This window comes from Phyllosticta citriasiana (genome assembly GCF_038021145.1).
Source record: "Phyllosticta citriasiana strain CBS 120426 chromosome Unknown IWZ02scaffold_16, whole genome shotgun sequence".
Taxonomy (NCBI): Eukaryota; Fungi; Ascomycota; class Dothideomycetes; order Botryosphaeriales; family Phyllostictaceae; genus Phyllosticta; species Phyllosticta citriasiana.
This window is the reverse complement of record NW_027117293.1, coordinates 427,781-440,863: the sequence shown is the minus strand read 5'-3', so window position 1 is coordinate 440,863 and position 13,083 is coordinate 427,781. Positions and strand designations below refer to the sequence as shown.

The window sequence follows — 13,083 nt, the reverse complement described above, 5'->3', positions numbered from 1 at the left end:
TGTGGCACAGGTTGTCGGAAAGTCATGAAGTCAGTGATTGATTTCTCCTGCTTTCAGATTGCCTGATGCAAGTGCCTGATGGCCGCATGCAGTCACTCTCTAGACATGTCTTGGAAATGGGAAACACTCGGGTTCGGGTTCAAGTGAACAATGATTTGATCGATAGAGGCTAGTATGTTCAGAGACTACAGAGTTGGAAAACCCGTGCAAAGCGGGGCTGTCTCCGGGCCTGACAGAGAAGCATTTGGCTTTGGAATACATGTAATAAAGTGGCATCAGGCGCGCGTATAGACAGGTCAGTAGAGGAAAGATGGCCGACGTATTCTGGACCGGCATGCTGCGGAATGGTATTCAATTGGGTCGACAGGGACGATAACCCAAGTCTCGGCGTGGCGTATGTACCATGCAGCGTGTCTACGAAAAATAGTTCAAGTAGCCGGAGATTGCTTGGACTGGATGCAGTGGGTCTTGGGCTTGACGGGCAGAAGCCCCGGCAGCCACCCGATTGCGGTTAGAGAGGCGCGTGCTTGGTCGAGATGTGAGATGCGGATAGGAGAAGCAGAAGTGTGGTGTAAGGTAGGGAGGTAGGGAGGTAGGTAGGCAGGCAGGCAAGGCAAGGCAAGGTAATCAACGGCCAACCAAAGACAGAGCGAGCGAGCAACTGGTCTAGGTCGAAGCAGCCTCGGCTTCCCAACTCAACACCCATCTTTCTCCTGGAGCTTGTTGCGTCTGCATCCTCGTCCCCCTTTCTCTTTTCCCCCCACTTCCTCTTCGTCGCTCCATCGGAATGATCTGAGCCAGAGCTGAGCTCGCTGCTGCGCCGACGCTGCTCGAGCCACCCTCCATCCTCCTTCTCCATGCCACCATTCAAGCTGCGTCTGGCCGAAAGCGTGCGGCACAAGCTCAGTCGTAGAGGCTCGACGGCTTCGCAGTACTGCGAGCCTGATGTTGCGACGCCTCCAGCCCAAGCCCCGACACCGACCAGGCCGTCAGCCGGACTAGCACCGCCAACCCCCAGCAGCCCGCACCACCCTCGCTCGCGCACCGCTGGCCTCGTGCTCGACGGCCGCCGCGTCTCTCCCGGCTCCCATCGCCATCACCGCCGCGACGGCTCGACGTCTTCGACTGCGAAAAAGGCGACACAGCTTTCGCTGCCGATTGTGGGCACCCCAGAGACAGAGACACGCTCCGACGGGCCCGACCAACTGCGACAGCCCTCTGCTGAAACGATCGCCAGCCGGTCCGAAAGCTTGGCCTCAAACCATCACCAACCGCTTCCGTACGCGCAACAAGACGTCAACCAAACCACGACTGCTCCCATTGTCGCCCTCGAGGAGCCAACCCCGACAGCCTCCGATCAGCCTGCCGCCGACGACTCCAAAACTCTCGAAACCACCGACGACGCGCTACCGCTGCCCACGCCCGACGCTTTATTGCCCAGGTCCCGCCCTCAAGCAGTCCGGCGCCAGAGCCTCGTCCACAACTCGAATGCCCGCCTGATCAAGACCCTGCTCGACCCTACCCAATCCAACTGCCGGGAAGAATACTTTGTCAAGGACCCCGCCGCGACCCTCAGCGCCAACATGATTCATCGCAAAATCTGGGTGAGGCGGCCAGGCGCGTCGGCCACTATGGTGCAAATCAGGGAGGACGACTTGGTCGACGACGTGCGCGACGTCATACTTGGAAAATACAAAAACTCGCTGGGCAAGAGCTTTGATGCGCCAGACGTCACGCTGCGCATCGTGTCCCGCGATGCCGCAACAAAACACAACGAGAGGACCTTGGGCCCCGAGGAGGAAATGTGCCGCACCCTCGACGCCTGTTTTCCTGGTGGCCAGACGGTCGACGAGGCCCTGATAATAGATGTGCCGCAGAGGAGGACCCCGAAGCCTTCGCCTCGACATGGATACCCGCCGCACGCCAGCTACTACCATGACGAACACCACCGGCCCGTCGAGAATGGAACCGATTACTTTCCTCCGATGCCAGTCAACCTAGGTGTTCCCTCCCCGGGCTCTCTGACTTCGTTGTCACACGAGAGTCGCCAATCGCACGCAGCGCAAGAACGAGATCGATCCATCGCGGTCCTCACAACCGGTCAGGTGCCCCCTCTTCCATCACCTGGCACTCGGCGAGGTCACACACACCGTCCCAAGTACCATCGCCATCCCACTTCATCGCCCACACAGCTGGTCCACCCGGCAGCCCCGGCTGCATCCTCACAACAATTGCCCCCGAGACCTGGAGGTCGCCCACGTCACGACTCATCGGCTTCAGAAACCAAGCATGTTGTGCCCAATCCACCACCACTACCAACGCCCCCTGCACCCGAAGCGGCACCTGCCAAGGTTGCAACGCCCCCGGCTCCACGTGTGCAGTCCCCTGATCCCCGCAAGCCGAAAAAGAGCAAGCGCCAAAAGGCCGACAATGTCGACATGCCTAGCCTGCCCTCCGGGCTTCTCGACGGCTCTGTCCCCCCAATCAATGTGCTCATCGTGGAAGACAACATAATCAACTTGAAATTGCTTGAAGCGTTTATGAAACGTTTAAAGGTTCGCTGGCAGACGGCCATGAATGGTCGAGACGCAGTGACCAAATGGCGAGCTGGCGGTTTCCACTTGGTTTTGATGGATATTCAGCTTCCAATCATGAGTGGTTTGGAGGCAACCAAAGAAATCAGGCGGCTGGAAAGAGTGAACAACATTGGAGTTTTCAGTAATCCATTGTCGATGGGAGACAGAAAGAATAGCGACGATTATACAGACGGCAACGGCGAGGGCGTCACGGAAAACGACAAATTGCTGCCAGGGGTTGTTTTCAAAAGTCCAGTCATCATCGTGGCTTTGACGGCCAGTTCTTTGCAGAGTGACAGGCACGAGGCGCTGGCGGCAGGGTGCAACGATTTCTTGACAAAGGTGGGGATGTTGATTCTTTTTGAAGATTTTGCTAACTTGTCGACAACAGCCGGTCAACTTTGTGTGGCTTGAACGCAAGGTCAAGGAATGGGGCTGCATGCAGGCCTTGATCGACTACGACGGCTGGCGCAAGTGGAAGACCTTCACCGATGACCAGCCACCGACGGACGCGGCCAAAGCAAAGCCCAAAAAGAAGGCCAACCGCACCTCCATTTCGGCCGCCCGGCTCAGCACTGGCACGCCGTCGCCGGTAAACATTCCCAGCCCGTCGCCAGAACACCAGGCCCTGGCGCAAGCGGGACAGGCTCCGCCGACGGCGGTAGTGGACGGAACCGCAGCGGAAGACGTCAACATGGAGAATGCGGTGAAAAATGGAGTTGGAGCAACGTGAGCAGATGACTGGGCTGAGCTGAGTGACTGGAATTAGGCTGGGGATGCCTTGATTGGCGCGGTTCGTATCGACTGTTTTTTTACGACGACTCCAGAAGTGCGCGAGCCAGCCAGATTATCTTTCCACCCTGCTCGAGGATACCGCTTCGACCTCTACCACACACTCTCCTTTACAAGTTTGACTGCATTGCTTTACTGCATTGGCCAGCGACGAGCGACAACCACGGAGTTTACCTTTTACCAACTTCTTCCATCACCTCCTACACGTACACGAATTTTTTCTCCCCTTTTCTCTGCTTTCCTTTTCTCCACACTCTGCGATTCGGCGGGGCGGTGGGTCCAGTCAGTTAAGCATTGCATGCACTCCACATCTTTTCATGGGGTTCGGTTTGCACAAGGAGAACGGGGTCTGGTCTGGTCTGGTCTGTCTTGTTTTTTCTTTTTTTTTTGTCTTTGTTTTTTCGAACATCAGGTCGGCGCTATAGGTTGGGATTGTAAAGCAAAGAGGCAATCAGCGTGGCGCTTTTTTTCTGGGTATTGATGGTTCAATGGCTTTTTTCCCTCCCTGCTTCTTCTCGTTTCCCTTGTGTCCTCCCTCTTGCGTGTTTGAACTCTTGGGCCTGCGGATTTTGGTCTCTTGATTGTTGTTGTTTTTGTTATTGTTGGGATGAGTGCGTGAGCGTGGTGGTGACTTTTGAACAGCTTTTGTCGCGTGCTATTTCCCTTTCCTTGCCTTCTTTTCATCACTTCCTAATCGCGGAGGGGGCGGGGTGGTAGTAGATCAGAGGAACGGCGTGAGGTAGGGTGCATGGGAGGGATTGGTTAGAGAGTGAGTGAAGTGAGTGAGGGGAACTGGATACAACACTACCTACGCTACATACAGAACAACAAACCTTCCAACGCGTCTACAGTCAAACAAAGCAAAGATGCGAATGCAAATACGATGACAATCGACATCATCTCCTCCGCTTTGCGTTTCGTTTCGTCCTGGTCTGTGAAGGTGCGAAAGTGACTGTTGACTGACTGATTACGGCTTCCTCTGCTCCAATTTCTTCCGCCTTGTGTTGTAGTCAATGGGCTTGTTCATGTCAGTGTCAGGGTTAAAGAAAAGAGACACGATGAGAGACGAGAAAGAAGCTTTCCAGTTAATGACGTCTCGCATTCTACGTTTCCGGCCGAAAAGGCAGATAGGTGGGCCGGTCCGTAGAAATTCACCTACCCACCCATCTACCAAGCTGGGTACTAAGCAGAGCTACTTGACTATCCCGTTCATCCGCCCCGATATCTCTTCCTTTGGCTGCCTCGCTATGAGGCGAAGCGAAACTCACTCATTCTGAGTAGTATCTCCGCAGTCTTCCCAACTCGACTGTGGTCACTCCTTTATCCACCCGCCTCATTAAGCCACTCAGCCCCTGGTTTGAAGACAACACAACCCAACCAGACTCCAGCCATCCCTCCGCCTTTTTAATCGTCCAATCTTCTAGTTCCTCAGTCCAAAAGACTACTTTCACTCTGACTGCTGCGCATGTTGCTTCTCCTGTTGCCGCCACCACCACCACGTCCTGGGACGTACGTCTCAGTGTACTTAACGCGGCCAGAGGCAGAAGGAGCTCCATGGTAGACGCGGTCGCGAGTCGACGCGGTATCAGATGGCGGCGGCGGGGGCAGCGGTCCAACGAGCGACGCTTCGTCTTCGTCTCCGAGAACCATACGATCGAGATCGCGCTCCAGAGTCTCCACGCGACGCCCTTCATCCTCAGCTTCCCTCTGTTCGCGAGCGCTTCTGCGGGCCGCCGCCTGCTCGGCATCGTACTGACATACTTTGTCCGGGTAGGCCTGCCACGCATTCACAAAGGTATTGTCGCCTTTTGGAAGGGCACCGTTGGCGGCAGCGATGAGAGATGCTGGGGCAGGGGGAGGAGTCTGCGATCGCGATGGCACGATACTGGGTGGGTTCTTCGGGTCGTCGAGTTTTCCAAGATGTGTGCCTGGCTTGAGGATGGCCGATGAGGAAGCGCTGCCGGCGCGATCGCACTGTTTGCACTGACAGGCGTCGGTGCAATTCTCGCGGCAGAAGTGACCGCATCTCAAAGTGCGGGAGCAAGGTCGGGTACAGATGACGGTCTCGTGTGCAAAGCTGTAGCTGTTAGCTGCGCCATGAGGATTGATAGTAGGCATGACTTACGGATGGCAGCGCAGGTGACATTTGTGACCGCAAGGCAGCTTCCCCAGACATTTCATCTCGCAGCCGCCGTGCAAGCAATCAAAATCTTCAGATCCGGCAAGAAAGGTCTTCCTACCGTGATTCTTGCAAGTCAATGGCAAGTAATAGCCCAGGCGCACTTGAGGTTCATTCTTGACTTTGGCGCCTCCCTTGCCTGCCATGATCGTAATGACTTGTGCCCAAATCTTGCTCTCGCAGGCTAGCAACTCGCCGTTGCCAAAGAGGTAGAAGCCTTTCCGGGCACGAGATAGAGCAACGCAGACTCGATTCTTGATGTTGAGAAAGCCAATCGTGCCCATGTCATTGCTGCGTGCGAGAGACAAGATGACCACGTCATTTTCTTCGCCTTGATACGAGTCGACTGTGACAACCTTGAAGTAGCGACCAGTTCCTCGAAAGTTGGGATTGGAACGCAGTTTCGAAAGCAGAAGCTTGCGTTGGCCATTGTAGAAGGTCAATACGGTGATGTCATCACGCGAAACACCGTTCAAATACAAGTATTCGTAAAACTTGATTACCATGTTGGCTTCTTGATCATTGCAGGTGGACATGGTCGAGTCCCTGCTTTCTTCCCACTCGTGGGTGAAGAAAAATGAATTGATGCCTCCCATTCCAGGGACCGGCGGGCGATAGTCGAGATCTTTAACAATGTTGTGATCGGCTATGAGGTCGCCGTAAATGGGCTGAAGGAGTCGACGGACCTCTGGAATCATGCGCCGTTGTCTCCGAAGCGTATCGTATTCCACACCATTCTTAACAAGACGCTCAAAAAGCGACATATTCAGATTGAATGGCTCATCTTCGTATGCCCGAACCTGACAGTGAGGTCTCAACTGCTGATGGTCACCAACCAGGATGAGGTGCTCCATAGAAGGGACGCATGTCACCGCAACAGGAGCCTCCAGTGTCTCTGCTGCTTCTTCAATGAGAACAACCTTGGGTTGAAGGGCCGATACAAGAGCGCGGTATTTGCTGAATCCTGTCGTAGTCATTCCGATGATCTTCTGTTTCTTCAGCAGGAAAACGTCCTCTTCCCAGCGTCCAGCTGTCCGGCGGATGGCTGCATCATAATACCCTTTGGCGAGTACACGGACTTCAGACGAAATGATGTTCTTGGCTTGTCTTTTGAGGTAGTTGTAGACGATTCCGCGGAGCTTCGGCTTCATGTTGTACATGTCGGTTTCGCGATCGAGCAATGCGCGAATTTCTGTGTCTTCCATGAATCCTGTCTCTTTTCCCTTTCTTCTGTCGCCAAGATGGATTGTATAGCCGGGCATTTTTTCAAAATCGTCGTCTTGGATTCCGGTCTCGGCTTCAATCTCTTTGAGTTGCTCCAGCTCCAGATCCACCTCTTCAAATTCAAATCCAAAATCATCCGGTTCAGTGTCGCGAATCACATGTTCGGCCTGTTTTGCGAGCCATTGCTCGATGGGGTCTTGATCACTGCCTCCAGTCGTCGAACCGTGGATGATGAACTTGTTTCGAGGATTTTCGAGTGAGTTGACGTGCCACTCATTGAGTAGGCCCATGCGCTGCAAAACCTTGTGGTTAATGAACTCGACGTTTTGCTCCAGTGGCGAGAGCAAGACTTTCAGTTCTTTCTCGAGACTTTTTTGCTCGAAGATCGCGGGCTTCTTCAGGCCACCACGAATAGTGGCAATATTCTGCTCCTGTCTGAGTTCGTACAAGGTTCTCTTTTTGATGATGTCGACGTCTTTGGAGCGACCACCCAAGCGCGCAAAATCGGGCTCAAATTGAGCAACATGACGCAGTAGTTGATCAAGGGCATGGTTGGTGTGGCAGGCGACGATAATGGGAGGTCCGTCTCTCAAGTTTTGGAGCAGAACCTTCAAAGCCACGACAGAGACATGTGTCTTGCCGGTTCCTGGTGGACCTTGTACAATGGCCAAACGCTTGGTCAAAATGCGTCGCAGAGATTGCAACTGTGTTTTGTCAAGCTCTGTTGGGAGATCCTCACGCCAACCGTCGAGAATGTTGATTCTCTCCGTAGATTCAGCAGCAAATGCGGCCTTCAGATCCATGAATGGGCTATCCATGACGTATCTTGGAGCTGCGACGGCCTGGTTGACATCCACAAGGTGCTCTTGCATCGGAAAAGGCTCCCTCATGAGCTTTTGAAGAGCACGAAGGGTGTGTCGGCTCGCCTCGAGGAAGCTGGACCTTTCTTCAACCATCCAAAACGACATGCCAGGATCGATCTCAATATCTTCTGGGCGCGCAAAGAATAATTCCACTTGAGGGGGGCTCAGTTCAAGGCCTTCCTGAGGCCTTGCTGCAATGGTCGCCATTTTGCAGATTGTTTGGAACTTGTCATCCTCGGTGGTGAGGGCGACCAAGCTGCCTGAAAGAAGTCGTTTCGACTGCGCCCAATGGACTCGCTTGCCAGCGCGACAAAGAGAGAATTCGACTTTGACCGCGAGTCCTCTGCCAGCGAACTTCATCCCGACAATGTGGACCTTCTCATAAAGTCCAACCGAAGTCCCATATACCTCCTCCTTATGCCAAGGATCGCGTCGGATGCGGCCGACAGCCTGTCGAAGAGGCAGAATGGCATCCTCACGAAGGAGCTCGAAATGAGATTCGAGATATTCTTCTTTGCCATTCCATGCGCCTTCGACCTTGTTTTGATACAGAGGAACTAGTTTTACCTCGCCCTGGCTTTCATCCAGAATTTCATCTGGATTCGGGATATCTGGTTTTGAAAGCCACGATGATGTGTTTACGGGAAGACGAGAATCAGAAATGTACTGCTGGATAGCGCGCGAAGCTTCATTGGAACGGGGCTCAGGCAGGCTGGATTCTGAGTTGTTATCTTGTCGCTGGCTTGTGAACTTTTCTGGGATGCTAGCGTTCACTTCTTCGTCTGAACTCGGATAGAAGCCTTGAGGTTCTTCGAGGCGGCTACCCTGTGCAGCTGGCGTGGCTTTGCGTTGCTTGGGCACCGTTGACCAGCCTTCATCGTTTGATGTGCACGCAGACTCGGATGGGTCGTCCGCAAAGTACCTTTTGATCGGCTTTTTCGGCCTGCTGGAGGTTGATGACATGATGCTTTTGGCAGAACCCCAGGCCTTTTGAGGATAGCCCGGGATTGAGCACCACGGAGCGAATGGTAGCGTGGTCTGGAAACAGGAAAGTTGAGATGGATATCGTCAAGACGGCGAGAGGGTTATCGAAGCGAGCGAACCCGACTTTGAAAATGTAGTCGAAGAGCGGAAAAGCGACAATGGCGATGCTCGGCTGGCAAAAAATGTTGGTGGTTGAAAAAGGACGAAGTGGAGAGGACGGCGAGGTTTAGTGGGTGTTTTGACGCGAGTCGTCCTCTTTGGGAAGCAAAAGTTTTGGCAGGAAGGAACCTATACTTTGGCCATTTGTTTGTGCTTGACTTTGCGGCAGCCAGCCGGGCTAACAACACCACAAGCTATGACCACGGCCGGCATCTCTATCTGAGAAAACACACAAAGAGCCTGTGACAGTACTTGAATACTCACATGCCAGTCATTTTGTCGTCGTAATTGGATGCTCTTCTCTTTCCAACTTCATCAGCATATGCCAACAAGGGCCCAGCTCTGATTCTTCCGCTTGTAGTGCCGCAAACGCGGATGCGTGCATGGCCACCTGCACAACATTACGAGGGACAAACGCATGTCTCCAATTCGCGTCAATGTAAAAGCTTCTGGTGGTGAGGGCATGTTTCCTCGTCCAAGTCCCAGCTGGGCTCCCCGGCTCGATTGTTGTGAGGATCGATGAACAATATGGCTTACGAAGAAACAGAGAAGTGTCCGAGGCGTCTCCTTCGTCGCAACATCTCTTCGTGCCAGAGGAAAGGCAAATTTGGCTCCAGTACCTCGATTGTACCAGTAAACTCCAGCGTTGGCCAGTCCCTACCTAGGTGGTGTCTCTTGGATGGCTGGTCCGCAATATTTCGACTCGCACATCTCTTTCAAAAGCTTACAACGCCCAAACGCACCTCCACCCTTTTGGAAATCTCCCTTGGGTAGGATCAATATGGTTTGAGAGGATGACAGCGGCGCTTGCAAAGTACTGGAGCGGCACTGCTCATTTCGGTCTACAATGTCCGAACGACATGGGCATATTTGGCGGTTGTCGCTCGCCCTGTCACTCTCTTCAGATAAAAACCCCTGCAACTCCTATACACCAGCCGTCTTGAAGATTTCCCAAGGGCGTCAAGCGCTTGGAGTCATCGCGGCCACGTAGGAGGCTTTTTGTGGTTGGACGTGGCTGTATGGTGCAACACGTTTTTGCGCGACATGGGCGGCGCTTCGTCCTTCAAGACGACAAGTGTGAGTCTTTCATGAATCAGCGCTGCCTTATCCATCCCGTCAGGCCCTGTGTGCAGAGGCAGTGAGTGCTTGCGACGAACGCGGTGCAATGAAGTGGGTGATGATAGACAGGGAAGTAGCGGGGCAGCTTGGCCCGCTGCCCCGCTCACCGCCCTGGGCGACGCCAAGTGCTTGCCCTCGCTGTTGAGGGCGGCCTTCTTCCACTTCTACTATCGAGCTTCTTCTTCCTGTTCCTGGAGTCCGCGCCTGATCTTTTATGCTGGATTGACTCGATCTCACACTACGCCATCATCACATACGCGAAATTGCTAGAGCCTTTCCCAGCTCGCTCGTTTGAGTGCTCAGCCGCTTCAGGAAAGTTCGCCCAAGATGGTGAGCTTTGAGGACGACGATGAGAATGGTAACGCGTCGCATTGTCCCCCTTTCGCCCGTCCATTACTGACGTACGAACAGAGTCCAGTTCCGAAAACGAAGTTGACGAGACCATGGAGGACATGGACGATGGTGACGACGCCGACGCCGACGCAGAAGGTGATGCCGATGCCGACGGAGATGGGGAAGAGGATCCTGAAGGGGAGAATGATGACGAGGAAGGCGACGAGGATGACGAGGATCAAGACGACACACCAGACTCACCTTCGCGTGCTCAGCGGGAAGGGAGGCAGATGGCGACGAATGGATCTGCCTCTGCGCAAGACGCTCCGAGATCCCAGCCAACAATACGCCTGGCTTCGGCCTCTCCCCATCGTTCAACAACTCCCTCTAATTCGACCCTGCCCTGGCGCCCCTCGGTACGGCCCGAGGCCCTTTCCGCTTCGACCTACGACATCGTCCCTACCATCGCCGCTCCCCACAGTACTTCCATCAACACCATAACCGCAACACCGGACATGCGATGGGTTTTTAGCGGTGGAGCTGACGGCTATATTCGCAAATTCAACTGGGTAGATACTGCGAATGGCAAGCTCATGCTGACAGTTGCGCAAAGGCATCCATTCGTCGACAGCGTAACCAAGGCAGGTGTACTGCTCAGCTACTGGGAAAACGAGGAAACATCAGGTACTTTGACAAATCAGTGCTTCAGTTCCACGGCTAATGTGCCCAAGACCGCATCTCAGCTACAGCTAATGACGACTCCATGATCCTTTCCTCTGTATATTCTCTTGCTGTCCACCACCAAGCATTGTGGCTCTTGTCCGGTACAGAGTCTGGCGCTATAAATCTTCAGACGGTGCGTCACCAGGAGGGACACCGAATAACATCACTCCGCAAACACACCTCGGCCGTGTCCGTCCTTAGCTTGTCCCAGGACGAGAAATCTGTTCTGTCTGGAAGTTGGGATAAGACCATTAACGATTGGGATTTAAATACGGGTCAGGTCAAAAGGCGATTCGAAACTAGTGGGGGACAAATATCAGCAATCGAGCCGCGACCACTTTCAACGCTGCCGGTACCCGAGGAAGCCGGCCTGCCGTTGATGACGAATGGCACTTTCAGTTCCAACAATGATTCTAAGCCGTTAGCAAACGGCGTTTTGCCGAATGGCGTGCCGCCATCTGGGAATCAGGATGCGGAGGCAGACAATGACTCCCTTTTCGGAGACAATGATAACGACTCCTTGTTTGGTGGCAACGGGGATACTGCGGGCGCCAATCCCTCTGCTGCTGGTTTCGGTGACGACGAAGATGATGAATTTTCACGAGCAATTGCAAATGAAATACGACAAGCAGAAGAGCAAGACGCGCAAGGCGATGTGGAGATGGCTGATGCTGGTGGCCCTGTTCAAGCCACTGAGGCCGCACTTGATGGCGATGCTTCCCAGTCAGGAGCAAATACTCAGAATAACGCGACTGGCAGCGTGGAGGAAGGCATTGGATCCGATTCAGCGCCCCCACTCAATGGTCTACCGCATTCAGAAGACATTTCAGGCGGCGTCGAGACCTCTACAAATCCCCAGGCTCATGACGACGGGCCACCGGCTTCCGACACCACCTTCATGGACGCATCAATAGACGGGACGCTGCGTGTTTGGGATCGAAGACAGCCGAATCCAATAGCGCGCATCATACCGCCCCGTGGAATTCCTCCTTGGTGCATGAATGCGTGCTGGTCGCCCGACGGAAATTTCATCTACGCTGGACGCCGCAATGGTACTGTGGATGAGTACAGCCTACATAAAGGACTTCGCGAGCCCTTGCGATCATTCAAATTTCCTTCCGTCTCCGGTGCCGTCAGCGCCGTCCGGGCAATGCCTAACGGCAAACATTTAATTTGGTGAGTTGGATATTGGCAATACCTCCTGAACAGTTGCACTAACATTTGAAAGTGCCTCGTACGACATTCTACGCCTCTACGAGCTCAACGATCAGGAAGGTTCCAAGCATTCCGCTGTTCCATACCTCATTGTGCCCGGCCACCGCACTGGCGTCATCTCCCAGCTGTATATCGATCCCACCTGCACATTCATGATTTCGACTGGAGGTAATCGCGGATGGGAGGGTAACTCGACGGAAGTCCTTTTGGGCTACGAGATTGGCATTCCAAAGTAGATTGGTGGTGTCAATACTCGATCTATTCCCTCCCGGATGCTAGTTGTCCCCCGCTACAATTTTTATTAGGCGATCAGTTGGATTCAAAAGAACGGCTTTCTAGCAGCATCGTGCACAAACACCAACAGAATACTTCCTCGGCGAGCATGACTTGACGGACGGCACGGATGGCGCGACGGGCGGCAACTTTTGGACCCTTTATTCGTCGAATCGCGTTCGCCTTTCTCTGCATTTGGGTATACCCACGGTTTCTCATTGTTCTTCTGTTTCTTTGGCTCTTTTTCCATGAACTCTGAGAAATCCTTTAGACGTTCTTCTGCTCCTAATTCCGCATCTGCTGCTGTCGGAGCGCGGCGCGTACGCATCCGACTAAACTTGGAGCTATTTCGACTTGTCAAAGTGCTACGATGGCGTTTTATGGGCCTTTTCGGCGCAAATGGCTCAGGTGAGGGTGTCGGCTGTGGCTGCTTGGTGGGCAAATGGATGGCCTTGGGCAGGTAGCATTTGCGGGCTATTTTGTTTGGCGGCTCGTTTGTGGACGCAAAAGAAGGGACTTTTTGTGGGTGCTTGTTTGGTCGCTGGAGATCCTGGATGATTGCCTGGCTCGACTGGGACGCGCCACCGTCTGTTTAGACGCTGCAATCAATGGATTTAAAACCACGCTGCTGCAAATTTGAAAG

At 53.8% G+C, this 13,083-nt stretch overlaps 4 protein-coding genes across 4 annotated transcripts; 2 read left to right on the top strand and 2 right to left on the bottom strand.

The window, feature by feature from the left end:
• Positions 1-31: 31 nt before the first annotated feature.
• IWZ02DRAFT_462646 (uncharacterized protein) lies at positions 32-577 on the bottom strand. The gene has a single exon (XM_066768291.1). The coding sequence runs from the start codon at positions 334-336 to the stop codon at positions 100-102; it is 237 nt and encodes a 78-aa protein (XP_066618752.1). The 5' UTR covers positions 337-577; the 3' UTR covers positions 32-99.
• A 146-nt stretch (positions 578-723) lies between these two features.
• Positions 724-3,543, top strand: IWZ02DRAFT_96537 (uncharacterized protein). The gene is made up of 2 exons (XM_066771481.1): positions 724-2,918; positions 2,968-3,543. The coding sequence occupies exons 1-2, from the start codon at positions 858-860 to the stop codon at positions 3,307-3,309; spliced, it is 2,403 nt and encodes an 800-aa protein (XP_066618751.1). The 5' UTR covers positions 724-857; the 3' UTR covers positions 3,310-3,543.
• Positions 3,544-4,405: 862 nt separating this feature from the next.
• IWZ02DRAFT_477467 (P-loop containing nucleoside triphosphate hydrolase protein) lies at positions 4,406-8,597 on the bottom strand (the record flags this gene model as incomplete). Its single annotated transcript, XM_066769051.1, has 3 exons — positions 4,406-5,445; positions 5,494-8,245; positions 8,285-8,597. The coding sequence occupies 3 exons, from the start codon at positions 8,595-8,597 to the stop codon at positions 4,797-4,799; spliced, it is 3,714 nt and encodes a 1,237-aa protein (XP_066618750.1). The 3' UTR covers positions 4,406-4,796.
• A 1,414-nt stretch (positions 8,598-10,011) lies between these two features.
• Positions 10,012-12,445, top strand: IWZ02DRAFT_96502 (transcription factor SPT8). The gene is made up of 4 exons (XM_066771480.1): positions 10,012-10,254; positions 10,308-10,913; positions 10,961-12,128; positions 12,181-12,445. The coding sequence occupies exons 1-4, from the start codon at positions 10,224-10,226 to the stop codon at positions 12,401-12,403; spliced, it is 2,028 nt and encodes a 675-aa protein (XP_066618749.1). The 5' UTR covers positions 10,012-10,223; the 3' UTR covers positions 12,404-12,445.
• Positions 12,446-13,083: the final 638 nt, after the last annotated feature.